A 25,882-nucleotide genomic window follows, 5' to 3' on the forward strand; every position below is an offset into this window, starting at 1 on the left:
CCATTGCCAAAACTCCGCAAGACAGCGTGTGAAATTACATTGTCAAAATTAAAAGTGAAATAAGTTGAAGAACTGCATTGTCAATCATATCAAGTAATCCTCAGGGTCTCCTATTCTTTCCCATGTTGCACTACATATTTTTGCACATGACACTATTCTATTTAACTAATCTCAAGAAAAAAATAATCATTTGTATGTTCATTTATTCCGCATTGCAAAACTCATGGGTTGCAAAAAGCCATGCCCTGGTTTATCTTGGCAGTTCTGAGGTGCTTGATTAATTATATTGATTTATATTAACTTTATTAAAGGAATACCTGCAGCCTTTTAAAAAAGAAAACATGAACTTATGCCTAAAGTACAGTGTAAAAGCAAGAACAAAAAATAAAAAATAATTAAAAAAACACATTTTTTAAAATAAGAACATACAAATGAATGTGTTTACCTATTGTGCTTAATCAAAAGAAGTACTTCAGAGAAGAAATTGGAATATAGTTCATTGAAGTATTCATACAAAGCTGCAGAAAACTGCAGGAAACACTGAAAGAACTTCTATATGTTCTTATGAGACGTGGAAAGTCCCTGCTGATTTAGAGACATGTTTTTTACATTAACTTTTCCAGTGAAAACCATCTTTCTTTTACTTTTTATTAGCTCTGAGTAGAGCTAAACAGGGTACTATGTCGAAAGGTTTCATTATTTTTAAGAGATGAAGCCGTATTATGTGAAGCAACTTGTAACCCAGATACAGAGCTGAGCAGTTACTTTGTGTTACTTGTGTCTTTTCAAAGCTATTTTGCACCAAGAAAATGTATCGAGTTTACCTCCATTTTGAACTACTGTGATGAAAATCTGTCTCAGGAACATTAATCCGCTGCCACTGTGGTAAAGCTGTCAGAAGGAAAATTTTAATTCAAAAGGAAAAATAAAAATCTCACCGTCCAGCGGTGCATGCAATCCCCAAACTCGGGGATTATTGGCTTGCATGAGATTCATTTTAAATCTCAGCCAAAAGAAATGCCGAAAGTCAAAAATATCTTCTGTCTTCAGCAACACTGCTAAGAAATGGGGTGTCCTGGTCACGGCTTTTTAACAAAAAACGCACTTTTTTGAGGAGGAAGAAACACAAGCCAAACGGGAGAGCGCCGACAGACGGGGCGGGGCGGGCTCAGGAACCCACCAATCAGCGCCCTCAACGCTGATATAAAGCGGGACGCCGCCAGCAACTCTGCAGTGTCTGCGACTGTGTTCGCGCAGCGACATGTCCGAGACCGCTCCTGCTCCCGCTGCTGAGGCAGCGCCTGCCGCTGCTCCGGCCCCCGCCGCCAAAGCTGCCGCCAAGAAGCCGAAGAAAGCAGCAGGCGGCTCCAAAGCCCGCAAGCCCGCGGGCCCCAGCGTCACCGAGCTGATCACTAAGGCCGTGTCCGCCTCCAAGGAGCGCAAGGGGCTCTCGCTCGCCGCGCTCAAGAAGGCGCTGGCCGCCGGCGGCTACGATGTGGAGAAGAACAACAGCCGCATCAAGCTGGGACTCAAGAGCCTTGTCAGCAAGGGCACCCTGGTTCAGACCAAGGGCACCGGCGCTTCTGGCTCTTTCCGCCTTAGTAAGAAGCCTGGAGAAGTGAAGGAAAAACCTCTTAAGAAGCGGGCAGCCGCGGCCAAGCCGAAGAAGCCTGCGGCTAAAAAACCTGCCAGCGCTGCTAAGAAGCCCAAGAAGGTGGTGACAGCGAAGAAGAGCCCTAAAAAAGCCAAGAAGCCGGCGGCTGCTGCAACAAAGAAAGCAGCCAAAAGTCCAAAGAAGGTCACGAAGGCTGCCAAGCCTAAGAAAGCGGTGACAGCGAAGAGCCCGGCCAAAGCACAGACGGCAAAGCCCAAAGCGGCTAAGCCTAAGGCGCCCAAGCCCAAAGCAGCCAAGGCGAAGAAGGCAGCGGCCAAGAAGAAGTAAGCCCCTGTGGAAGAAAACTTGCTCCGCGCTTAAACCCAACGGCTCTTTTAAGAGCCACCCACATTTTCTCAAAAAAAAAGCTGAAATTACGTTTATTTTAGTATTTTGTGTAAATAATGGAAATGGGTTTATATCTTTTGGGTGTACTCCTTATCAAATCTCATAAAGCGAGCCTGTGCCTGTGAGGAACTTCACCATCTCGGGAACAGCCCTAGATGTTACTGTAATCAGTACGTCGATGCAACGCTGGGGCGATCGTTTGTTGCCTTTTAGGATGAACATTGATTCCTTCGGGCTATTTAAAAAGCAGACTTCTATCTGGTACTTAACGCTCTCTTCTCCACATTTATCTGTGCGACTACGTGAAAGTGAAGCAGAAGGGAGGGGCGAGAATGGTTCTCACTTCTGTGTAAGATAGGGTACCCTTAGGTTCTAAGAACTGATCTTACCTGGGCATACAAAACACATAAAAAGAATCATTAATTTAATTTTCTTCTGTCATAAGAGGCAGCACAGTAGTCTTTTCTACAGGAATTTTCAAACCAAGTTAAAGCAATTTAGCTCTTTAGTGATATTGTGGGTGGCTCTGAAAAGAGCCTTTGGGTCTTTCTGGGAAAAACTTCCCGGCTATTGCTCTTCGGTGTTCACTTGGCTTTAGCCTTGTGGCTGTCGGTCTTCTTGGGCAGCAGCACGGCCTGGATGTTGGGCAGCACGCCGCCCTGCGCGATGGTCACCTTGCCCAGCAGCTTGTTGAGCTCCTCGTCGTTGCGGATGGCCAGCTGCAGGTGGCGGGGGATGATGCGCGTCTTCTTGTTGTCGCGGGCCGCGTTGCCCGCCAGCTCCAGGATCTCGGCCGTCAGGTACTCCAGCACGGCCGCCAGGTACACCGGGGCGCCGGCGCCCACCCGCTCCGCGTAGTTGCCCTTGCGCAGCAGCCGGTGGACACGGCCCACGGGGAACTGCAGCCCGGCCCGCGACGAGCGCGACTTGGCCTTGGCCCGCGCCTTCCCGCCCTGCTTCCCGCGGCCCGACATCGTAGCGACTCAGCAGACAAGCAGCAACAGCTCCACAAAAAAGAACAGATGCTCTACAGTGTGCCGGCCCGCTGGTTTATATACGGCTCGGGTGGAGCGTAAGCACCTTTTCTGATAGGCTGAGAAGGAGGCATTATATCGTCAGCCAATGGGAATGAGAATCGACAGGTGCCCCAATAGCAAAGCTTAGTGCAGCGTGACGTCATGAAATAGAATTCCTAACCAATGGCGATGAGAAGCTGTCGAGTCGTTTCTTGCTCACCTCTGCTATAAAGAGGACTCGCGCTGACGAAACGCTGTTTATTGCGTTGTGCAGCTGTGCGGTTAGTGATAGTGGTGTGTCTGTTGCGATGCCTGAGCCGGCTAAGTCTGCTCCTGCGCCCAAGAAGGGCTCTAAGAAGGCGGTGACTAAGACACAGAAGAAGGGCGACAAAAAAAGGCGTAAGAGCCGCAAGGAGAGTTATTCTATCTACGTGTACAAGGTGCTGAAGCAAGTACACCCCGACACGGGCATCTCGTCCAAGGCCATGGGCATCATGAACTCGTTCGTCAACGACATCTTCGAGCGCATCGCCGGCGAGGCCTCGCGCCTGGCGCACTACAACAAGCGCTCCACCATCACGTCGCGGGAGATCCAGACGGCCGTGCGGCTGCTGCTGCCCGGCGAGCTGGCCAAGCACGCCGTGTCCGAGGGCACCAAGGCTGTCACCAAGTACACCAGCTCCAAGTAAATCCGTGTTTGAAAACCTTTTAACCCAAAGGCTCTTTTAAGAGCCACCTACTTTTTCAATAAAAGAGCTGATGCAGTGGTATCTTGTTCTTATTTGTTCCTGCCTCTTCTCGGAAAAGTAATAAATGTGAAAATATTGCTGGTTGTAAAGAGCTGGAGACGTATGTGTTTAGCGGGAAAACAATGCGTTCTCCCTTTACCTCAGTAGAGCGGAGAATGCTCGCGATACACTGAAAATACTTCAGGAGTCTTTCACTTCAGCGACCGGCTTCGGGTGAGGTTTAACAAACAAACGATGTAGCTGTTCTTAAATGTCCGAGAAAATGTGTGTTCTGGAGAGCCAGTGCTGCTGTTTTTTTTTTTTCTCTCTCTTGTGTGGCTTTTTAGCGAAATGGTGATACATCAAAGACACAAACGGTTCAAGGTGACTGTGCTCTTTTCAGTAAAATGCTCCAGGCTGGATCCCCGCACCGTTTTTATTCTCGCGGGCTACCGGAGTCAGAAAACCGGAGCTCTTATGGCACACTCATCCCTGAACCGCGCCTCCCCGCCTGTGGTGCCGAGCACAGCATACCCTCCCAGCGCTCTCCCCGGCTCTCGCCCACTTCTCCTTTCACCGCCCTGTTCCCCCACGGCCCGTAAATCCCGCAGCCGAACAGCCGGCGGGAGCAGGGAGCGGGCGGACCCTGAAACGCGCAGCTACCGGGCTCAGTCCGACCTGAGTGAGAACTGCACGGCGCTCCCCAGCTACCGGGACCAGCACGGCTCAGCTCCCGAGATCGCAGTGATTGGTCGCGGAGGCTTTCGCGGTACGCAGCGCATCGCCGTCTCAACGAGGCGCGCTACGCCGATAAGAGTCGGACCTTACACCAGGTCGGGAGGGTAGTCTTCAAACGTTCTCCTTACGCGAAAAGTCGTCTGTCATCCGCGCCTAGAACGTCCCTGCCGCAGCCTTGAACCAAGCTCAGTTACCGAACGGGAGCAAATAGCGACCTCTCTCGAGAAACGGAGGCTGCCAAGCGAAGAAGCTTTAGTCAGCAGTGCCGATGCCAGGCGAGGGGAGGCAGTTAGGGGGACCGGGTTTGAGTAGAGACCGCGCCTCAGGCGCGGGCGACGGGGGCTACACCGGCACTGCTACACCAGTCACCCACGGTGGTTCACCCTCTCTGTCCTCCCAAACCGCTGTTCCTGAAGACAGACTGCGCAGACAGCCTTAGACAGTGAGGGAACTGAGGCTAAATCGTTCTACAAGTCTGGTAAGGTGTAAGAGCAGGGCCAGGGCAGACTGTGGCGGGAGTGGCGGGGGGGAGAGAGGGCCGGTTCAGCGGCTCTGGAGCCAAAATGGGCGGAGCGAGGCGGGGGAAGGGCGGGATCTCCGCCCGCCAGACGCGGGCTTTTCGACTTGCCCGCACCGCCCAATGGCAGCGGGACTCGTGAGGACAGCCAATCGCCAGGGCGCTTCGGCTATAAATACCGCCGCTTCGGAGCGGTTGCTGCAGCTTAATTGTTGTTGGGGCTTGAGAGCGTAGAGAAGAGTGTGAAGCGATGGCGCGCACCAAGCAGACGGCGCGTAAGTCGACGGGCGGGAAGGCGCCCCGCAAGCAGCTGGCCACCAAGGCTGCCCGCAAGAGCGCGCCGGCCACCGGCGGCGTGAAGAAGCCGCACCGCTACCGGCCCGGCACGGTGGCGCTGCGCGAGATCCGGCGCTACCAGAAGTCGACGGAGCTGCTGATCCGCAAGCTGCCCTTCCAGCGCCTGGTGCGCGAGATCGCGCAGGACTTCAAGACCGACCTGCGCTTCCAGAGCTCGGCCGTCATGGCGCTGCAGGAGGCCAGCGAGGCCTACCTGGTGGGGCTGTTCGAGGACACCAACCTGTGCGCCATCCACGCCAAGCGCGTCACCATCATGCCCAAGGACATCCAGCTGGCCCGCCGCATCCGCGGTGAGCGTGCTTAAGGTTTCTGCTGTAGCCCCTTCACGGTTCTGGCAGACTCTGAGACAAGCCCACACAGACCCAAAGGCTCTTTTAAGAGCCACTACCTGCACAATAAAAAGAGTTGTATCACTGTTCTTCAGACCTTTATGCTTCAGAAACAATGACTTCTATAGGTCTACCTTTTTTTTTTTTTTTGTATTTACGAGCTGTAAATCCATTGTGTTTCATATTAATATCATATGCAGGAATTCTTCTAACAGAAAATATTCATTTCATATAAATGCACTTCTAGCATCAAAGGGCTAAGATTCTAGGCTTTTATTATCCAATAAAAATACAGAAACACGTGTTGTATGTTCACGTTTACTTACTTAGATCTAACATAGCAAAACCACGGGTTCTCAAGAAACCTCCGAAGACAGATGACAGCTCTTTTATTGTGCAAGTAGTGGCTCTTAAAAGAGCCTTTGGGTCTGTGTGGGCTGCCTTGATGCCTGCTAGAGCCAGGGAGAAGCTACAGCAGAAACCTTAAGCACGCTCGCCGCGGATGCGGCGGGCCAGCTGGATGTCCTTGGGCATGATGGTGACGCGCTTGGCGTGGATGGCGCACAGGTTGGTGTCCTCGAACAGCCCCACCAGGTAGGCCTCGCTGGCCTCCTGCAGCGCCATGACGGCCGAGCTCTGGAAGCGCAGGTCGGTCTTGAAGTCCTGCGCGATCTCGCGCACCAGGCGCTGGAAGGGCAGCTTGCGGATCAGCAGCTCCGTCGACTTCTGGTAGCGCCGGATCTCGCGCAGCGCCACCGTGCCGGGCCGGTAGCGGTGCGGCTTCTTCACGCCGCCGGTGGCCGGCGCGCTCTTGCGGGCAGCCTTGGTGGCCAGCTGCTTGCGGGGCGCCTTCCCGCCCGTCGACTTACGCGCCGTCTGCTTGGTGCGCGCCATCGCTTCACACTCTTCTCTACGCTCCCAAGCCCCAACAAAAACTAAGCTGCAGCAACCGCTCCGAGGCGGCGGTATTTATAGCCGAAGCGCCCTGGCGATTGGCTGTCCTCACGAGTCCCTCTGCCATTGGGCGGTGCAGGCAAGTCGAAAAGCCCGCGTCTGGCGGGCGGAGATCCCGCCCTTCCCCCGCCTCGCTCCGCCCATTTTGGCTCCAGAGCCGCTGAACCGGCCCTCTCTCCCCCCCCGCCACTCCCGCCACAGTCTGCCCCGGCCCTGCTCTTGCTCTTTTCCCGCCTTCTAAAGGCTTTCTCCCTGGCTTCCTCGCTATATAAAAATGACTGCGCAGACTTCCCCACAAACAGCCGTTTAGGAGGCAGGGGGAGTGTCGGGAGCCACCGTAGGTGACCGGTGTAGCAGGTCCCGTCGCCCACGCCTGGGGCTCGGTCTCTACTTCACCCGGTCCCACTCACTGCCCCCCCACCGCTGGCACCGGGACTGATGACTAAAGCTCCTTCGCTTGGCAGCCTCCGTTTCTCGAGAGAGGTCGCTATTTGCTCCCGTTCGGTAACCGCGCTCGGTTCAGGTCCCCAGCAGGGAGGTAGAAGTGTGTGGTAGTCGACCTTTCGCGTAAGGTCGTTTCCAGGTTGCTGTCCCGCCACGGTGGAAGGTCCGTCTCTCTTCGGAGGAGCGCGCTTGGAGGAAGCGACGCTGCGCTCCGAACCACGAAGCCTCCCCAACCAATCACGACCGTGCCGGGCCCGGCAGCTGGGGAGCGCCGTGCAGTTCTCACTCAGGTCGGCCTGAGCCCGGTAGCTGCGCGTTTCAGGGTCCGCCCGCTCCCTCCTCCCGCCGGCTGTTCGGCTGCGGGATTTACGGGCCGTGGGGGAACAGGGCGGTGAAAGGAGAAGTGGGCGAGAGCCGGGGAGAACTCTGGGAGGGTATGCTGTGCTCGGCACCACAGGCGGGGAGGCGCGGTTCAGGGATGAGTGTGCCGTAAGAGCTCCGGTTTTCTGACCCCGGTCGCTCGCGAGATTGCTAACGGTGCGGGGATCCAGCCTGGAACCTTTGTTAAAAAGGCACGACCGGATCTCCAGAACACACTTTTTCTCGGGCATTTAAGAACACCTACACACCTACATCGTTCATTGTTTAACTTCACCCGAAGCCAGCCACGAAGGTGCAAGTGACTCCTCCTGAGGTATTTTTAGGGTACTGTAAGCTGAGAAAAAGGGAGAACACATTGTTTCTCGTTAAACGCATACATCTCAAACTCCTTGCAATCAACAGTATTTTCACATTACGCTTCCGAGAAAAGCCCAGAAAAACTAATGACATAATGCCACTGCATCAGCTCTTTTTTTGAAGGAGTGGGTGGCTCTTAAAAGAGCCTTTGGGTTAAAAAGGTTTTCAAACACGGATTTACTTGGAGCTGGTGTACTTGGTGACAGCCTTGGTGCCCTCGGACACGGCGTGCTTGGCCAGCTCGCCGGGCAGCAGCAGCCGCACGGCCGTCTGGATCTCCCGCGACGTGATGGTGGAGCGCTTGTTGTAGTGCGCCAGGCGCGAGGCCTCGCCGGCGATGCGCTCGAAGATGTCGTTGACGAACGAGTTCATGATGCCCATGGCCTTGGACGAGATGCCCGTGTCGGGGTGCACCTGCTTCAGCACCTTGTACACGTAGATGGAGTAGCTCTCCTTGCGGCTCTTCTTGCGCTTCTTGTCGCCCTTCTTCTGTGTCTTAGTCACCGCCTTCTTGGAGCCCTTCTTGGGCGCAGGAGCAGACTTAGCCGGTTCAGGCATTATTATCAACAACCTAACCGCGCACCACGAGCAACTCACAAACGCGTACTGAATAACTGCGAGCGCTCTCCTTTTATAGGGAACGTATGCAAATTACCGTTCCTCTAAACTTGATTGTTATTGGCTGAGAAAGTTTCGTGTAGTCATTTGTTTTGTAGTTCATCGCTATTGGTTAGAATTCAATCCGCGTTCCCATTGGTTGTTTTCGCCATATCACCTTCTTAGCCTATCGAAATTCGCGCCTTTCGCTGAAAGGGAATATAAGGGCGAGTTCCGAAGTTGCTTTTGTTTCCGTAGTGTACTTCGTCTCCACTACTGATTTACTGCGATGTCCGGCCGCGGGAAGCAGGGCGGGAAGGCGCGGGCCAAGGCCAAGTCGCGCTCGTCGCGGGCCGGGCTGCAGTTCCCCGTGGGCCGTGTCCACCGGCTGCTGCGCAAGGGCAACTACGCGGAGCGGGTGGGCGCCGGCGCCCCGGTGTACCTGGCGGCCGTGCTGGAGTACCTGACGGCCGAGATCCTGGAGCTGGCGGGCAACGCGGCCCGCGACAACAAGAAGACGCGCATCATCCCCCGCCACCTGCAGCTGGCCATCCGCAACGACGAGGAGCTCAACAAGCTGCTGGGCAAGGTGACCATCGCGCAGGGCGGGGTGCTGCCCAACATCCAGGCCGTGCTGCTGCCCAAGAAGACCGACAGCCACAAGGCTAAAGCCAAATGAACACCGAAGAGCAATAAATAGCCGGGAAGTTTTTCCCAGAAAGACCCAAAGGCTCTTTTCAGAGCCACCAACAGTTCCGAAAAAGAGCTTGGATTTCATTTTGTATCAAGTAATGCAATTCAGTGGTGTGTTTTAAAATGCTCGGCTGACACTAACAAAAACTAACGGCCCCATACACGCGACCCCCCACCCCGCGTTGTCGTGCTCCCTGGTTGTGGGGGCGGAGCTGCGGCGCTGCTGACAGGGGTCCCGTCGGTAGATCGACCCTTTCAGCGCTGTGCTCGCTTTCCAAATACGCCGTTGCGCTATTCTGCTCTCCTCGGTAATCAGAGATTTTACATCCCCTCTGCCGTTGCTCCGACCGCCTGTTCCCGCACCGAAGCAAAACATTCCCAGCAGCAAATCAGAAGCTGCCTGAAACCCTCCCCATCGCCGGCGTCCCCGATAGTGGTCATAGCCACAGTGTTTGAACCCTTTTAAGACAATGTGGGTGGCTCTTAAAAGAGCCGTTTGGTTTAAGCGCAGAGTAAGCATTTTCTTTCACAGGCGCTTACTTCTTGGGCGCTGCCTTCTTAGCCTTAACCGCTTTAGGCTTGGCTGCCTTACGCTTCACTGCCTTTGCCTTGGCCGGACTCTTCACTGCTGCCTTTTTGGGCTTGGCAGCCTTAACCACTGCCTTCTTAGGACTTTTGGTCCCTTTCTTGGCTGCAGTGGCCACCTGCTTCTTGACTTTTTTGGGGCTCTTCTTTGCCGTTGCTGCCTTCTTGGCTGCACCGGCAGGCTTCTTCGCCGCAGACTTCTTAGGCTTGGCCGCGGCTTCCCGTTTCTTGGGGGCTTTTTCTTTCACTTCTTCAGGCTTCCTGCTGAGCCTAAAAGACCCAGACGCACCGGTGCCCTTGGTCTGCACCAAAATCCCCTTGCTGACAAGGTTCTTTAGCCCTACCTTGACACGGCTGTTATTTTTCTCCACATCGTAGCCGCCGGCGGCCAGCGCCTTCTTGAGCGCGGCGAGCGAGAGCCCTTTGCGCTCCTTGGAAGCAGACACGGCCTTAGTGATCAGCTCGGTGACGCTGAGGCCCGCAGGCTTGCGGGCTTTGGAGCCGCTCGCCGCTTTCTTTGGCTTCTTGGCGGCAGTTTTAGCGGCGGCGGCCGGCGCAGCGGCCGCCACTGCAGAAGGAGCAGTCTCGGACATGACAGCAACGGAACGCGGTGGGAGGCAGCGGCGGCTGCGCCCCCTTTATAGCAGCGCGGCGGGCGCTGATTGGTGCCGCCCGCCCGCCCCGCCCCGGCGCTCCGCGGCTCGGCTTGTGTTTCTTTAGGGGCAATAAAAAGGTTTTTTTGTAATTTATCTGGCACGAAATTGCCCCTTTTCTGCCTCTGGGAGTCCGTGGAAGTGCCTATTTTCGCCTATCGGTGTCTTGTGGCAAAAAGAGCGGAGTTTGGGTAGAGAGGAGACAATAAATTCCGAGTCCTGGAACCGAACAGACCTTGAGAGAGCGAAAGTTTTGTTTTTCTTTGTAAATTAGGAATTCTGCTTTGAAGTTAACGTGAGACGGGAAACTCAGTGTTAATCTTCAGAGGGTCTTTTTCACATCAGAGAAGAAAGTGAACAGTTAGAATCTCATAATTTAAAATAAAATGGTTTGAAAGAAAGTAAGGTAGCACAAACTGCCACAAGACGTGCCTCTGCTCTTACTGAGGTTTATACCTCGGGCTACTGCCAAACACTCAATTAGGGCTTTTTAATTTTTTTTTTTTAGACTTCCAAAGCTAAAGTTTCTGGAGGCTACACGTGGAATAAGAGGCAGCATATACTTTATTTACCTCAGAATGGGATACTTTCTCTGCAACTATTCGCTGTTGTTAACATAGCAAAAAGCTCTCTAATGTTAATGGGATAAATTGGGAAATGAAGACCAAAGTTGATGTCGAATGACTGAGCTTCATGGAAGTCTCTGACATACAGAAACAGATTGTACTCTAAATAAAGCACATAGTGCCATTTCTGTAAAATCTGCGGGTATGATTCAATAACATGGAAAAAATTGGCAGAGATCAAGTCTTCAAGATATCTGAAAGCACTATTTTATTCATATTTTCCTGCCAAGCTAGGGACAGAAGTCACCATTTTTGTTTACTGCTCTTTTGCCAGGTTACAGATTAAGTCACAGCAGCTTTTCTACATAAAACCTTTTTATCACAAAGTGATGCAAAGCTCTCTGTCCACAATGTAGTGACTATTCTATTCAAATGCACATCTCCTTATCAGCTAAAACTTTGTATGTATTTCTGTCTCTCTAGCAGGAGTTCTTAATTAATTTAACTTGAACTTTAGTAGCTGTCACATAGTTTAACACCATGGTATTGCTGCATTTCAACGTGATGTATACAAACTTCACTTGCATAGTTTACATATGGTGCTGACCAGATGATCAACTTCACCATTTCAACAAAATACAGAATCTACGAGTGGAAAAATATCACCTCACTCCCCTCCATCATTCCACTACAGGGAAAACAAATGAACCTCTTGAAGCTTTTGAGTGGCCCTTCGTTTTCAATTAATTCATGAAGTCCCATTCTTTAAAACTTTGTGTAGGCAGTTTGACCTTTTCTTGTATCCTTACGGTAAAAAGGACTTCAGGAAAATGCAATAAATACATTCCTCTCTCCCACTTACTTTTTCTTTCTAGCTTTTCCTCATGATTGAGGTCTCATAGCTGAGAAGTTATCCCTGAGACAAGGAGCGCAAATAAAATGTCAAATTCCACAAATCTGGATCTGGGCTACCCAAGCTGTTTTAGAAGCAGGATGACTTATAGAGCAATACTCATGAGGAGTTTTACAAAGGCGAAAGAACTCACGTGTAAGAAAGATTTACTTCATGTAGTAGCAGGGGGCATACAAAATTGAATAGTTAAATTACTAACATCTACTAAAGTTTCCTGAAGTCAGGTGCATGGCTGTATATCTGCTCTGTCCCATTTAGGTGTGGTAAAAGCCCTGGTGTCCTTTAAAAACTAAACTTGTTACAGTACTTGTAAGCAGAATCTTTTTATACTCACCAACTCTTCTCACATTGCCTATGCCAATACTGGGGTTGGAACAGAAACCTTTCTACCACAATAAAACAATTTCTCCCTTCTCTGCAACTCTTATTTTTGCAAGAGAAACAATGCAGCACAATAGCATAGAGTCATAGAATAATTTCTTTTGGCAGAGACCCTTAAGATCATTGAGTCCTCCAATCATAACCTAAATCTAGCACTAAACCATGTCCCTAAGAGCCTCATCTATGCATCTTTTAAACACCTCCAGGGATGATGACTCAACCACTTACCTGGGCAGCTTGTTCCAGTGCTTCACAACCCTTTCCAGGAAGAATTTTTTCCTAATATCCAACCTTGAACCTTCCCTGGCACAACTTGAGGCCATTTTCTCTTGTCCTATCACTTGCTAATCAGAAGAAAAGAGCAACACCCATCTCACTACAGCCTCCTTTCAGGTGGTGGTAGAGTGCGATAAGGTCTCCCTTCAGCCTCCTTTTCTCCAGGAGAAATCTGTAATATGATATTCTCAAGACTGTTTTCCTTACACACACATAATCAGATGGAATACGGATGTATAGCTAAATCTTGTATAGCAGTGATAACTACAACACCATCTTCAGGGAAAAAGCCTCTCAGTGTGTGCCAGGGAAACACTGCAGTACATTGTTGTAGTCCTTGTCTTACTCCACTTTTGAAGCTATAGATTTCCATCAAATGTTAAATGGTCATTGTGCAACTTAAGACTATATTTTGTAATGATTTAAAGTGCTTCTCCTTATTTGATTTTCCACTTATGTGTGTACTCTGTTATTATCTTCCTTTGTTGTTAAGAAGAAAATACATTCTCATGACCATCTCACAAACAAGCAGCCAATCCATGTGTATTAGTGAAGAGATGCAGAAGTACTAGAGAAAAATCAAGGCATACAAGAAGAGCTGAATACAGTGTCACCTCATTCTGTAATGAATACACAAGGACTGTGGTTTGTCCTCCTTCCCCAAATACTGCTATTCTTTGTTTGACTGGTAGCACAAAAAGCCTGACATTAAATAGAAGACGTCATTAGTCTAGCCATGATCAAGCTTCACAAGGATATATGGAAGTACTATGTTTCCCTTCAATGCATACACAAAAAAGGAGCAGATAGGGAGGACACTTGCTGTGAAAGATTCTCCCTCCTTCTTATGCATATGCCATCACAATTATAGCAAGCTTTCCTGCCTTGCCTTAGAAGAGGTGACCATCAAGAACAACAGGATCTCAGTAGTATTCTATGCTGTTGGTCTCTAGAAGCTCTGTCAGCATGGACAGAGATATCTGCTAGAGTAACAAAGATCTGCCAGCAAATCCTGCACAAAGTTTTTTGCCAGTGCTGTCAATGTGAGCCAGCTGAGACTGCAGGGCTAGGTCTGGAAACCTCTTTAGAGCTCTTCCCAGTCATCATGAAAAACATAGTTTGTTATAACCAGTAACATTTGCCTACTAATTTGAAAAATATACAGTAATCCAACCCAAACTTAACGCCTGTAAGACAACAAGCAATTTTAACAAGATTAAGGTAATTTTCCATTTCTTGCAGTCACTTTTGTGATACTTCACTTGACACTACATGACAAAACATAGTAGCCACCATAGATGACATTACAAGTCCTAGGAAGAGCACCTTAGAGAGGTCCAGTGTTCAGCTCTTTGTACACATAAGGAGGATAATTCTTCCTCAACTGTTCACTCCTTTTCCTCCCCTTCCTTATGACTTTTACCCATGATAATGTAACTGCACTGAGTTCATTCATGTCACATTGCCACACCTTTCCCAAACGCATAAAGCCCATCCCCATTTTGGAGATGCAAGAACTGAGAGTCACTTAATCTGCATTTCTCAAAAATGCAGTTACTTGGATCCTCTGATTTCTGTCTGGTTCAGGTTTTGCAGCCTCCTCCTGCTGAGGCACAGCTATGTGTATTAATTCTCCCCATTTCCTGTCAGGAGAAAAACAGTTCAGAGATGATTCATCTAATTTCACAGGGGAAAAAACGAAACCTGCTCAAAATGTGATTAATTTGTTTGCTTTTTTTAACTTCCAATTTGCCACAAACCCCAGCTCTTTCCCTTACACACACAGGCCAGGGCATCCATCTGCAAGCGATGTCAGGATCAGGCCTGGTGAGGGGCTCTGGGGTAAGACACAGCCCCAGTCCCGGGCATCGGGCACCCTCTGGTGCGGTGGAGCCTTGGTCAGGAGAACCGGCATCCTTGCAGCATTGCTGTGATAGGGACTGACAGTCCTGAGGAGGGAAGAAATGGGGCCCTTCAGCCTGGGCATGGTGGGGACAGCCCAAGGAAATGCTGGGCAGGGATAGTCAGGGCTAGTGGTGCCCTGACAGGACCTCTCCTTGGTGTAGCAGGGACTGTAAGAGACTCTGAAAGCTACTGTTTCAACATACCTCTAGATCCAGAGAATAAAGAGCAATTTTGGTCAAGTTGCATGCAAATGTTTGATTGCAGTCCTAGTACACAGAGAAGTGGACTTCAGTTGTAACAACTCTACTGCCACTTAACACTTGTCACTGACATTGGATGTAGTCACCAGCTTTAAGATCAAGACAGCTGAGAACAACAGCTCTTGCACTTTAGTTTAGTTATTCCTAACTCTTTTGTTAGCAAACACATCAAAATGTGAGAATGGTTTGGCTGACCTTGTATCGGGCCCACAACAGTCAGCTGGATCTGTACCACCCTTCTACCTTCATTTCATTAAACCTCATAGTGAAACATCTCAAGAGGTTTTGAACTAGCAGCAGCCAGCTTCAGTTGCCAAACTGCCACAGATAACAGCATTTCCATCCTCTCCAGCACAGTCACTCTTGTGACTGAAAGGGACCATTAGAAGGAGCCACTTGTTCCACCTTTTAGCTGCCATCTGGAGAAAATGCTGACCTACAGCTTTGGTCTGGGTGACAATGTACATATCTCCCTACTAACTTCAGGTGGGAACTTCCATCTTTTCCCATTCTGCTCCAAACCATGACACTCATGTCACAGGGGTGCCTTAAGACAGTCTTACTTCCTCTAAGGCAGCTGGTCTCAAACTTCTGCCTAGCATTTAGCCATTGGGGCTCACCTGCACCCCAGTGGTGCCCACCTGAGCCAAAGAGAGGATAACTGCCTTTACTTGCTATCAGCAGCTGAGCTTATTATCTGTCTTCTGGTTAATCTAGGCACTTCAGAGCTGTCTTTTGGAGACATTTCGTCTCTCTTGAGTGCTGTGATCCACAGTTTGGAAAAAAGACTGCTTGCGGAACAGCATTCATTGCATTTAGGCACCTCTGCAGCCTCAATGTAAAGATACTGCGTTACTAGCTTTGTTCCTTCTTTGCTAACCAATAGCTTTGACTCTTCCCACTTCCCTTCTTCCACCATTAGTGACCCACAGTGCCCAGATACAACCTGCAACCCACTTTCTGCCAAGAAGCCAGGGAGATGAGCTGCCACTTCACAAAAACGAGCTCACAGTGGTTCAGCGCTGATGGACAATCATCCACCTCTTTGAGGGAGAAGGGTTTGGCTCCTCTCCTGTGTTGCTGGAGGGCAGACACTGAAGATGATGTTTCCTGCACTTTTCCTAGAGGCCGCTGGGATGCAGAATTTGCAAAGGAAAGGAACAGTTTGGCACAGATGTCCAGCAGCTGGAGCGCTGCCCTGAGCCAAGTGCAAAAATAGCTGCTGGCATCACCGCACCTGTAAAAACAGAGGAGCTGCGTAGTGCTGGGCAAGCGGACAAGAGCTGGGGGAAGAGGGTCACTTCTGGTGGCTTGTTTTGCCACTTTATTTTTGAGCATATGTCAGGTACATTGTGTAAAGTGCTTAGTTTTAGGACCTTGAATATATCCATGTCTCTTGTGGCTTTTCCACTAGACTCCTCTGGTAGTTTTGAGCTGACAAACAGCTTCTAAAAGGTTTTTAAAAATTACCTGCATGGAGCAATATTCTTTCCTTATTGCTGGCATGTATTCAAATGAGAAATTCCTATGGTAGCTGTTCCACCACCTCCATATTAAAAAAAAAAAAAAAAAAAATTGCCCTGGGGACCTTACAAGGGAAATATTCCTGTTGGCCTACTGATGCCTTTTTTTTCCCAAGAAATATGAATAAAAGAATGCTATGACCTTGAAGGCTGAATCAGTTTTTGTCACATCAAGGTTTCTAGAATGAGAAGTACGATATACACTTAAAAATGGAAAAGTCACTCCCCAGTCTTGAAGAGGCCCAGAGGAAGGGAATTTAAAATCATGGTCTGATCAATACTACAAAAGCTGTGCTAGGGCACAGAGTAGCCTCAGGGAGCAAACACTCACCTGAAACACTCCCTTTAACAAGGGAAAGTGTAGAGTCCTGCATCTGGGCAGGAACAACCCCAGATTCCAGTATAGGTTGGGAAATTACATATTAGAGAGCAGTGTAGGGGAAAGGGACCTGGGGGTCCTGGTGGACAACAGGATGACCATGAGCCAGCACTGTGCCCTTATGGCCAGGAAGGCCAATGGCATCCTGGGGTGTATTACAAGGGGGGTGGTTAGTAGATAGAGAGAGGTCCTCCTTCCCCTCTACTCTGCCCTGGTGAGACCCCATCTAGAATATTGTGTCCAGTTCTGGGCCCCTCAGTTCCAGAAGGACAGGGAACTGCTGGAGAGAGTCCAGCGCAGGACAATGAAGATGATTAAGGGAGTGGAGCATCTCCCTTATGAGGAAAGGCTGAGGGAGCTGGGTCTCTTTAGCTTGGAGAAGAGGAGACTGAGGGGTGGCCTTATTAATGCTTATAAATATGTAAAGGGTGAGTGTCAAAAAGATGGAGCCAGGCTCTTCTCGGTGGCAAACAATGATAGGGTAATGGGATCAAGCTGGAACATAAGAGGTTCCACTTAAATTTGAGAAAAAACTTCTTCTCAGTGAGGGTGACAGAGCACTGGAACAGGCTGCCCAGGGAGGTTGTGGAGTCTCCTACTCTGGAGACATTCAAAACCCACCTGGACATGTTCCTGTGTGACCTCACCTAGGCGTTCCTGCTCCAGCAGGGGGATTGGACTAGATGATCTTTTGAGGTCCCTTCCAATGCCAAACGTACTGTGATACTGTAAATGCAGGTCACCTATATTCACTATTTGGTTCTGCCCATGAAGCACTAAGCAAACCACCAGCTTCCTCCCTACCTCTGTTTCCCTGCACATCAGGTGACAGCAAGCACCTCCAAAGTTCACTGAGATTGCTGCAGTAAAGCAAGTGTGAATTGTCTGTAGCTTCATGTTGGTAACCAGAGGTCCTGTATCCAAACTGATGTGATTTTTGAGTGTACATCAGGAAATGAGTCAGCTACCATATGCTTTCTGAAATGTAAAAGGTGGTGAGAAGTAGGTGGCTTGATTATCAATGCCTACTACTGTGCTAAGGAGGAAAAAACTCCTGCTGAGGAGGAGATTTTAGGGAAAGAGATTGCTTTTAACTAGGCTCCTTCATGAAGACCTTCCAATAGAATGGCTAAAGAAGAAAAAGTGTTTCAGGTGCACTGTTTGGTCTGTACTAAAGCTGAAAGAAAAAGAGTGGTCATCTTCAGACAAGTCTCTAAAGAGGCCTGAAATGGAGCAGCATATTTGTTGTCTGATCCAGCTCCCCGACTGCACTGTGTTCGAGCAAGGACTGACAAGAAGAGGCCATATCCACCCTCTCTGCCCAATTCCATTTCTTCAAGTCTACAGAGCTGCTTAAAGTGTGAAAACATTTTTTTCTAGCACTCTGCTAGTCAGTAAAAAAATCTGATTTGTACAACCACTCAATCTCTGATATGCTTCAAATATAAAATAATGCCCAGCCTAGAGGGGAGCTCTAGGATACTCTGAGAGATGCTATCATCTATAGTTCTGTTGACTTTTCTTTAAGTTTCTTTCAGAGAGGCTTTGTCAAAAGCCTTTGGAAATTCAGTCAGATCACATCAACCAGGTCACTCTTTCCCACATACTAGTTGATCTAGTTAAAAAAAATACAAGATGTTTGTAAGCCAGGAGCTCTCTTTACACGGTAAAGCTATGCTGACTTCATTGAAAAATTTCTGCTTATCCAGGAGGCTCTTCTGGGCCAACAGTGTGTCTGACACAGCCAGGAGTTTTACAGAACAAGAGTCCTATGATCTGACAGGCTCTTGGGCAAAATTTTGGCTGCTGCTGAGACAGATGGAGGATTTAGTACTAGTTTTGATTTTTTAACTAGCTGGTCTTCTAACCCCTTTTTGGACAGTTCGGGTATATTTTTTATGCTTAATCTGACAAAATTTGTGAGTTTTTTCTGTACTTTTTACTCAAACACACCTACAGCTTTTTGAATGATCCTTTCTTACTCTCAATTCTCCCTTCTGTTATCAGCACCAGCATCTTTACTTTTTTCAGGCCTTTCTCGGTGGGTGGTAACCCTACAACTGTGTCCCCAGCATGGTCATTTCAGCTTTCCCCACTCACCTGTGAGGACTTAATCCTTCCAGGTGTTCCTTTGAGTTTTGTTTTAACAAGCTCATTGTTTGCAAAGTGCTTCCCATGTCAGTAAAATGTGCCAGTGCTCTTGTCTTGTTTCCCAGGCTTCAGGCTCTGACATTGAGAAAATCACAGCACTGATTTGGTTCCTTGGCCTTCTCTTTGAATGACAACCCTCTTGTTTTATTCTATGTCCTGATGTAACCTTCCATAGAGGATACAGAGTTTGGTATGTCTTGAACTCTGTCCTGAAAAAATGTCACCACTGGATGGCTTTCCCCCACCCCTCAGTTTAAAAGGTCTCTGACAACCTCCTGCATGCTGGTAGCCAGAAGCTCGTTTCTCTTTTGATCCAGATGAGGTTCATCCCTCCTGTGCAAGTGCTCTGTAGTACAGAAATCTTCCCAGCTCCTGCTGAAACCCTGTTCTCAGCCAGGTTGTGAAACCGCCATCCACATCCCTCTCTGGTCCCAAGTAGCATACTGGGAGCTTTTCGGAAGGAGGTGAGCATCAACATTCTGTCTTCCATCTTCTTCCCTAGGAGCTTACACATTGCATCCAAAGCTTTTCTCCTTACTTTCCATATGACACAGGTACTCAAGTAGACCATGACAATGCGTCCCCTCTCTGGCTTACCCTAGGAGCCACCCATGTACCCTGTGAAGTTTGTCATCTTCAAGTCCTTCCCCAGAGCAGTGAGAAACTCCTCTGGCCCTCCAGCCTTAGTTCTTCCTCATCTGTGTCTCAAAACAGGGAGTTAGACTGGAAAGCTGGATGCTGGATCTAGAATGTGTGCACAAAGCAGGGATGGGTCAAGTGCTAAAAGAGACCTGTTGGGGATACTGCAAGGAACATGCGCTGTAGAAGAGGATTCTGTATATGTGGTGTGGAGCAAGTGTGAGTCACAAAACCCAGTGTGCACGTGGGAAAGGCATACTTCAGCCTGGCAGCTTGCTCCAGGGTTGTCCTTTGGACCAGTCCTCCCAAACCATGTGGATGTGTCCTCTAATCAGGAAGAGAATAGGGAGAGTGAATGGGAGAGCTCATATAGTGAGGATATAAACTATAGAATAACCTGGGAAAAGCTGTCTTAACACCTAAATTAAACATGTAGCCAGCTGTAGCCTGTGAGAAAGCAGAGAGGAGATTGCCTTCCATACAAGCATCTCTTCTGCATAGGACTTGTATGGACCATGATCCAGATGTAAGCAGGAATAAGAGAAGTTGTCCTGGGCAATCTAATTCTTCCCTGGTGCAGCTTAGGGTTTCTCTTTCCCCAGAGCAGCAAATGTCATCAAGCACAAAGGAAATACTGTTGTTAAAATGTGTTTTTACAGAATAGTCCTTCAATTATTTTTAGTCAGAGGAGAATCTCATCTCACCACAGCAATTTCCAGCTGCCAGCAAAGCATCTTCTGACAGTGAGAAGCAAAGTGTGAGAACCTCTTCAGGGTTGCCCTCAGTGACAGCAGGGTTTATCTTCTCTCCATCCAACCTGTGACGACACAAACAGCTTTACTGTCCTCTAAAAGTCTCATCCTAGGCCCAGCTCAGCTAGGCTCAGAAGCCAAGTATCTCTTTACTGTTTGTGTCTGGGGTTGGTTAGACAAAATCAAAGAATAGCTAAGGAATTATTATTATTACTACTACTAATAATAATATCATTATATTTTTGTTTGTTTGCTTACTTTGTTTGGTTTAGAGGTGAGCTGGGTTTCTTTATATTACTGGACTGGTATTAAAAAAAAAATAAAAAAAAAAAAAGCATACCTGATCTTTTCAAGAGCTGCATTTGACCAGTCGCTATTAGAGAGGTTTATTACCGCTCCAAGCCTTTGTACCTCCCAAAATGGTGCCACTTTAGAAAGTTTTTTTTAAAACTGCGTGTGTTTGCAAACCAAGGGGTCTCTCAGCTGTGCCCTGCTGTTGCAGCTGCTGCTAATTATGCAGGGTGTATCTGCAGATGCAGGGAAGCTCGTTCTCTCCCAGGTTTCCTTTTCTCCCTCACACGTCCTGATCATTTGTTCAGAAAGGTGCAGGAAGCAGACTGAATCCACCCAGGCCAAAAGCATCTACTGACCATCCCTGTACTCTCATGAAATTGCTTCAGGGACGCTGGGCAGCCGAGCACTCAGGCACTGCATGCATCTGAACCAGGAGCCTGGGAGAAATGCCAAGTGCTCATCCCCGTCATGTCCTGGCTCTGCAGCTGGGCAGCCTCTGCTCTCCCAGAAATGCAGTCATCACGGGAGTGATTACTTGCTCCTGCCACGTCTCCCGTTAACAGATTTGGTCCTGTGCTTGAAAGATGCCCTCAGGTCCTTCAGCAAACTACTGCCTCCTCTTCATAAATTTCCCTTCAAAGAGGTTTATACTACTGACAGCTATTCTTTCTGATCAGGTCTGGGGAATGTGTAATAAGTAATTTCTTAGTCCCTCGCACCAGGTTATGATTTAATGTTAATGTTGACGAGGGTACAAAAAGATCTGTCTGGCCTTTAGTGAGGAACCATTTCCCATTCTCCCTCACTCTAAGCACACTGGCAATAGGACAAAATGTTTTTGATTATTGTTCCAAACCCTGATGGGTTACCAAGAGGAATTACTTTGCAGCTACCATGTTTTGCAAATGGAAAAGTGAAGACCTGGCCTGAAAATAAAAATTCCGTTTTTTTGGCTTGGGAAAAATAATAATTACTTTGAAGGGCAGGGGGGTTGTGTGTGCTTTTTTGTTTGATTGTTGTTTGTTTTGGGTTTTTTTTTGTGTGTGTGTGTTTTTGTTTGTTTGGGGTTTTTTGTTTGTTTTCATTCTGATTTGGCTATTTAAAACTGAATTGTAGTCCCCCTGGACCTAGAACAAACCATTAGGACTGTGATGCAGTGACATTATCGATCATATGCTTTCTCCACATTCTAAGTGCAGCTCTGCAAAGCCTTGTGTTCTTCTGTACGTGTCTGGCTTGTATATGTCCCCTGCTAATCCTAAGAATGTGACTGATAAGTTGTCACTCACAAGCATGAGGGGGGACCATGTGTCCCACACCATGCAGTGCAAGATCACCAAACCCATAGAGAGGGGAAACGCAGAACTTTTATTTCCCAAGTCCCACAGAACTAGAAAAAGGGTCACTTTCTGAAAGTAATACATTAACTGAAAACAGGGAAAATAAAATACTTATTTATACCATGAACAAATGGGAACTTTTGGACTTTGCTGATCCAGGAGGCAGTGGAAACAGCTGGTGTCAGCAATGTGAAAAGGAATTGAATAAATCCATGGGCAAGAGAGAGCTGCTGATGGGCAGGTGTGTACGTCTGCCACCCTTGGCCCAGGCCTGTGGGTGCTGGTGAGCTACACAGGGCACTGCAGAGAGCAGACAGGTTCCTGTACTCTTCCAAAATAGTATCTCCCACCGGCACTGTAGGACACTGAGCGCTGAGTTACAGGGACCATCTCTGTCCCAGAGCAGTTTTTGTGGGACAGGACATTTGAAATTGGAACACAAGCCTAACAAACCTGGGGGACATTGAACGGGAAGGGAGAGGGATAAAGAATTGGTGTCTAGAATAAGTCATGTATTATTGAGCACGTGCCTGAAAGAGATGGACTGAATCAGCCTTTGGGGATGGCTGTTTCTTTTCCTGTCTCTAGAGGGAGCTTCAGGGAGTGAATAAACGGGCTGGGTGACAACCTCTGCAGGGGGCTGAAATTAGGTGAGATACATTCCTACCTGAAGCTCAAGGTAAAAGTTTTTAACTTCTCCTGGACTTTTTAGGCCCTTATGTTTCTGTCATGTTTCTACAGTGCCAGACGGGAGAGTTAATAAATGTAATGAATTTCATTATTTTGTTTCCATGACAGTGCATTTTTTATATGGAATGTTTCCTGCTGAATCTTAATCCTGGTAGTAAAAGCTTAACAGTATGAAATTACTAAAATAAAATAAAATAAAATAAAATAAAATAAAGTAAAATAAAATAAAATAAAATAATAAATTAAAATGAAATAAAATAAAATAAAATAAAATAAAATAAAATAAAATAAAATAAAATAAATCTATTTTAAACCAACAAAAACAACAAAGGTCTTGCCAGTGTTTTAAAAAACTGAGAGGAGACCTGAAAAATTTAGACAAGTCCAGGATTTAATTTTCTACCACAGTCAAAACCACTTAACTTTTGGTTAATCTTCTTCAAATATAGCACCAGTTTCTATGTCGACTGTGGATAAACTTTCTTATTTGATTATGAAGGAACGCAACAGTGACACATGACTGTGACCATCCTAGGACAAGTCAAATTCCCCTTTATGAAATGTGGAGGCTTTGAGCTGAATATTCCCTACACACATATTATGAAAAGTCAGCAGCATTGGTAAAATTTGTATGGCATTAACAAGAAGACCTGAAATGCAGCCTTCATCTATCCAAATCACTCTGTCTCCAATACCTAAGTTTGCTTACAAGCTATCTAACTTATTTTTCAATTAAATGCTTGTGTATTATTATGAATATTTAATATCTCTCTTCACTTGCTACAAATGATCTATTCTAGAAAAGTTGGTTAATTTGAAGAAGCAAGAGAAGAATTAAGGTTAAATAAAAAGCACAAATTCTAAAAACTTACTCTTTTTCTTTCATATTTCTAAAAAGAAATACTAGAGTTGATAAAAATTGTTTAAAAAAAAAGCAAAGTTTTCTTTAAAAATTTTAAGTCAGACAATGTCAATGCACCGAGACTCCACATCATCTTATGATTTTTTGGTTTTATTTTTTTGCATTCTTGACTTGATATCAGAGCAGATGCCTTTTCTAGCACATTTGGAATCGCACTGCCCAGGTGGCTGGTAGGGAAGCGCACAGGGTTGCAGGGCAATCCCCATCACTGCAGCCTTCCGGCATTGGCCAGAGGCACGTACAGAAAAATGATCAGGTACTTTTCATTGTGCAAATACAGGATGAGACCAAAACCATTTTTCCTGACAAAGATACATTTTCCCAACCCTTCCCTCCACCATGACCAATTAGTGAATCGTTGCTTGGTGTCCCCAAGCCTACAAGTTTAGCTTTCCTAAAAACCTTCAAAGCTGAGACTTGTTACCTCACCAGCAGCTATACCAGAGCAATTGAGAGCAAGACTTGAGGAACAAGAGGTAGTGAGACTGTCTCTGTTAGAGATCATTAACCCTGACAGCAGTTTGCCACTGGCAGGGAGCAAGTAGGGGAGCCAGGTAAAATCTCGGTCCTGTGCTGACTGATGGAAACACAGACACTCAGTTCCTAGCTAATAAAGGAATCTTATTCTAAGGCTCCCAATATGAGTTTTGGGGATTTACACCAGAGTCTTTTCAGCCTATTAGTTTTCCTGGTAAGGACAAGTTGTTGGTTCCACACTTCCCATCCAAGCTTCCCTTCCAGTCCAAGCTGTGGTACTGGAGACACTGCCCAGACCCACCAGCATGCAGTACAGAAATGCCACCAAAGGCTCCTGCACCAGCAGCTCCTCCTCCTGCACTGGAACACATGGACATCAGCCTAGCAGGGAGAAGACCACAAAGCAGTACAGGAAACCAAAGATTGGCTAAACACTGCAAGATTCACACTGGCAAAGAGGAATAAGAAACCATGAACATCTGTGCCTTGTGTTTCAGTTGCAGGACACAGGGATTTGTTTTAGCCTGGCTCCCTACAGAGATGAGGGTTATGGAACAGAGCAGTTGGGAGGGTTTTTTGACCAGCAGCTTTTGAGCTTCCTGGGTAATCTCAGCCAGAATTTGACGAAGCAGTCAAGGTTTCAAAGACACTGACTTCTTGCAAGTTTAATGAAAATAAGTAGTTTTGCAGGTGAGAAGAATCCAGACTCTTGTTTCCTCCGAGAGAAATGTTGCAACATGATCTCAATTGTCAAGAAGGCCACCTAATTTCTACTTTTCACCCAGCTACTAGGTTTCTTTGCAGTTCTGGAAATATGGTAATGATTCTCTATTCTCTACAGTGCCTGAGGGTACAGGTAGCCAGATGTGTTCATTGTGGGTCTTCTGCTGCTACCGCTGAGACACTGAACAAAGAAAAGTCCTCCAGCAGCAGAGTCTCAGCAAAACCTGTATGTGGCCACAGTCATTTCAGCTGTGCGACAGGCAAGGCTGGAGGCATATGGGCTAAGTGGAGAATTGGGGGTTTTTTGTGTGTCAGAGAGCCCTATGCCATACAGCCTGCACTGAAACATATACCTAAAGATGGCAAATGGCAGTATAAGCTGGGCTGTTTAAGTCCATTGCAGAAATTCACTCCAAATAGATGTCCAAATAGATACTTGATCTCTGCAGGCACTGGTGGCAGTGTTTTGACAAGGTGTTTTAGGATGGTATTTTTGTTACATGAATGCTTGCTTACAAGGCACAAACAGGCACAGTCAATGCACTTGGCTAATATCATACTTAACTGGAACTAACAACACGTGTTTCTATCTCACAGGCTGTCCTGTTCCACTCTGCCCTGCTCTTTGTAGCTCTCTCCAAACCCAGCTGAAGGCGCACACAAACACATCAGTGACCAATGCCCAGAGCAGTCTCTCTCGTTCTGGAATGCTTTCAAAAAATTAATTTGGATCTACTGGTAAGATTACTAAAAGCTGATGCAGCCCTTTTTGTTCTCATTTGCTTTATTTATTTTATTTTTGATCTATTCAGGTTTCCACAGAATCACAGAATCACAATGTCAGGGATTGGAAGGGACTTCAAAAGATCATCTAGTCCAATCCCCCTAATGGAGCAGGAACGCCTAGATGAGGTTACACAGGAAGGTGTCCAGGCGGGTTTTTTTGAATGTCTCCAGAGTAGGAGACTCCACAACTCCCTTGGGCAGCCTGTTCCAGTGTTCTGATACCCTTACTGAGAAGAAGTTTCTTCTCAAATTTAAGTGGAACCTCTTGTGTTCCAGCTTGAACCCATTGCCCCTTGTCCTATCATTGTTTGCCACCGAGAAGAGCCTGGCTCCATCTTTTTGACACTCACCCTTTACATATTTATAAGCATTAATAAGGCCACCCCTCAGTCTCCTCTTCTCCAAGCTAAAGAGACCCAGCTCCCTCAGCCTTTCCTCATAAGGGAGATGCTCCACTCCCTTAATCATCTTCATTGTCCTGCGCTGGACTCTCTCCAGCAGTTCCCTGTCCTTGAACTGAAGAGCCCAGAACTGGACACAATATTTCAGATGGG

General features: G+C 47.6%; 8 protein-coding genes across 8 annotated transcripts; 4 read left to right on the top strand and 4 right to left on the bottom strand.

Annotated features, from left to right (window-relative positions):
• Window positions 1–1,236: 1,236 nt before the first annotated feature.
• LOC102089680 (histone H1.11L) lies at window positions 1,237–2,031 on the top strand. The gene has a single exon (XM_005505419.3). The coding sequence runs from the start codon at window positions 1,262–1,264 to the stop codon at window positions 1,940–1,942; it is 681 nt and encodes a 226-aa protein (XP_005505476.2). The 5' UTR covers window positions 1,237–1,261; the 3' UTR covers window positions 1,943–2,031.
• A 491-nt stretch (window positions 2,032–2,522) lies between these two features.
• LOC102087274 (histone H2A-IV) lies at window positions 2,523–3,033 on the bottom strand. Its single transcript, XM_005505408.4, has one exon. It carries the CDS (start codon window positions 2,974–2,976, stop codon window positions 2,587–2,589), a length of 390 nt encoding a protein of 129 aa, XP_005505465.1. The 5' UTR covers window positions 2,977–3,033; the 3' UTR covers window positions 2,523–2,586.
• A 232-nt stretch (window positions 3,034–3,265) lies between these two features.
• Window positions 3,266–3,761, top strand: LOC102089497 (histone H2B 5). The gene has a single exon (XM_021291535.2). It carries the CDS (start codon window positions 3,327–3,329, stop codon window positions 3,705–3,707), a length of 381 nt encoding a protein of 126 aa, XP_021147210.2. The 5' UTR covers window positions 3,266–3,326; the 3' UTR covers window positions 3,708–3,761.
• A 1,437-nt stretch (window positions 3,762–5,198) lies between these two features.
• Window positions 5,199–5,776, top strand: LOC135577145 (histone H3). The gene has a single exon (XM_065044929.1). It carries the CDS (start codon window positions 5,252–5,254, stop codon window positions 5,660–5,662), a length of 411 nt encoding a protein of 136 aa, XP_064901001.1. The 5' UTR covers window positions 5,199–5,251; the 3' UTR covers window positions 5,663–5,776.
• A 312-nt stretch (window positions 5,777–6,088) lies between these two features.
• Window positions 6,089–6,640, bottom strand: LOC135577140 (histone H3). Its single transcript, XM_065044915.1, has one exon. It carries the CDS (start codon window positions 6,579–6,581, stop codon window positions 6,171–6,173), a length of 411 nt encoding a protein of 136 aa, XP_064900987.1. The 5' UTR covers window positions 6,582–6,640; the 3' UTR covers window positions 6,089–6,170.
• A 1,311-nt stretch (window positions 6,641–7,951) lies between these two features.
• Window positions 7,952–8,449, bottom strand: LOC102087096 (histone H2B 1/2/3/4/6). The gene has a single exon (XM_013367956.3). It carries the CDS (start codon window positions 8,379–8,381, stop codon window positions 8,001–8,003), a length of 381 nt encoding a protein of 126 aa, XP_013223410.2. The 5' UTR covers window positions 8,382–8,449; the 3' UTR covers window positions 7,952–8,000.
• A 199-nt stretch (window positions 8,450–8,648) lies between these two features.
• LOC106145754 (histone H2A-IV) lies at window positions 8,649–9,170 on the top strand. The gene has a single exon (XM_013367954.3). It carries the CDS (start codon window positions 8,710–8,712, stop codon window positions 9,097–9,099), a length of 390 nt encoding a protein of 129 aa, XP_013223408.2. The 5' UTR covers window positions 8,649–8,709; the 3' UTR covers window positions 9,100–9,170.
• A 414-nt stretch (window positions 9,171–9,584) lies between these two features.
• On the bottom strand, window positions 9,585–10,324 carry LOC135577123 (histone H1.10-like). The gene has a single exon (XM_065044868.1). It carries the CDS (start codon window positions 10,289–10,291, stop codon window positions 9,650–9,652), a length of 642 nt encoding a protein of 213 aa, XP_064900940.1. The 5' UTR covers window positions 10,292–10,324; the 3' UTR covers window positions 9,585–9,649.
• Window positions 10,325–25,882: the final 15,558 nt, after the last annotated feature.

This window comes from Columba livia, chromosome 1 (assembly GCF_036013475.1).
Source record: "Columba livia isolate bColLiv1 breed racing homer chromosome 1, bColLiv1.pat.W.v2, whole genome shotgun sequence".
In the NCBI taxonomy this organism is placed as follows: domain Eukaryota; kingdom Metazoa; phylum Chordata; class Aves; order Columbiformes; family Columbidae; genus Columba; species Columba livia.

Coding starts and splice junctions, on each gene's coding strand:
- LOC102089680 (XM_005505419.3), top strand. CDS start 1,262: ATGTCCGAGACCGCTCCTGCTCCCGCTGCTGAGGCAGCGCCTGCCGCT.
- LOC102087274 (XM_005505408.4), bottom strand. CDS start 2,976: ATGTCGGGCCGCGGGAAGCAGGGCGGGAAGGCGCGGGCCAAGGCCAAG.
- LOC102089497 (XM_021291535.2), top strand. CDS start 3,327: ATGCCTGAGCCGGCTAAGTCTGCTCCTGCGCCCAAGAAGGGCTCTAAG.
- LOC135577145 (XM_065044929.1), top strand. CDS start 5,252: ATGGCGCGCACCAAGCAGACGGCGCGTAAGTCGACGGGCGGGAAGGCG.
- LOC135577140 (XM_065044915.1), bottom strand. CDS start 6,581: ATGGCGCGCACCAAGCAGACGGCGCGTAAGTCGACGGGCGGGAAGGCG.
- LOC102087096 (XM_013367956.3), bottom strand. CDS start 8,381: ATGCCTGAACCGGCTAAGTCTGCTCCTGCGCCCAAGAAGGGCTCCAAG.
- LOC106145754 (XM_013367954.3), top strand. CDS start 8,710: ATGTCCGGCCGCGGGAAGCAGGGCGGGAAGGCGCGGGCCAAGGCCAAG.
- LOC135577123 (XM_065044868.1), bottom strand. CDS start 10,291: ATGTCCGAGACTGCTCCTTCTGCAGTGGCGGCCGCTGCGCCGGCCGCC.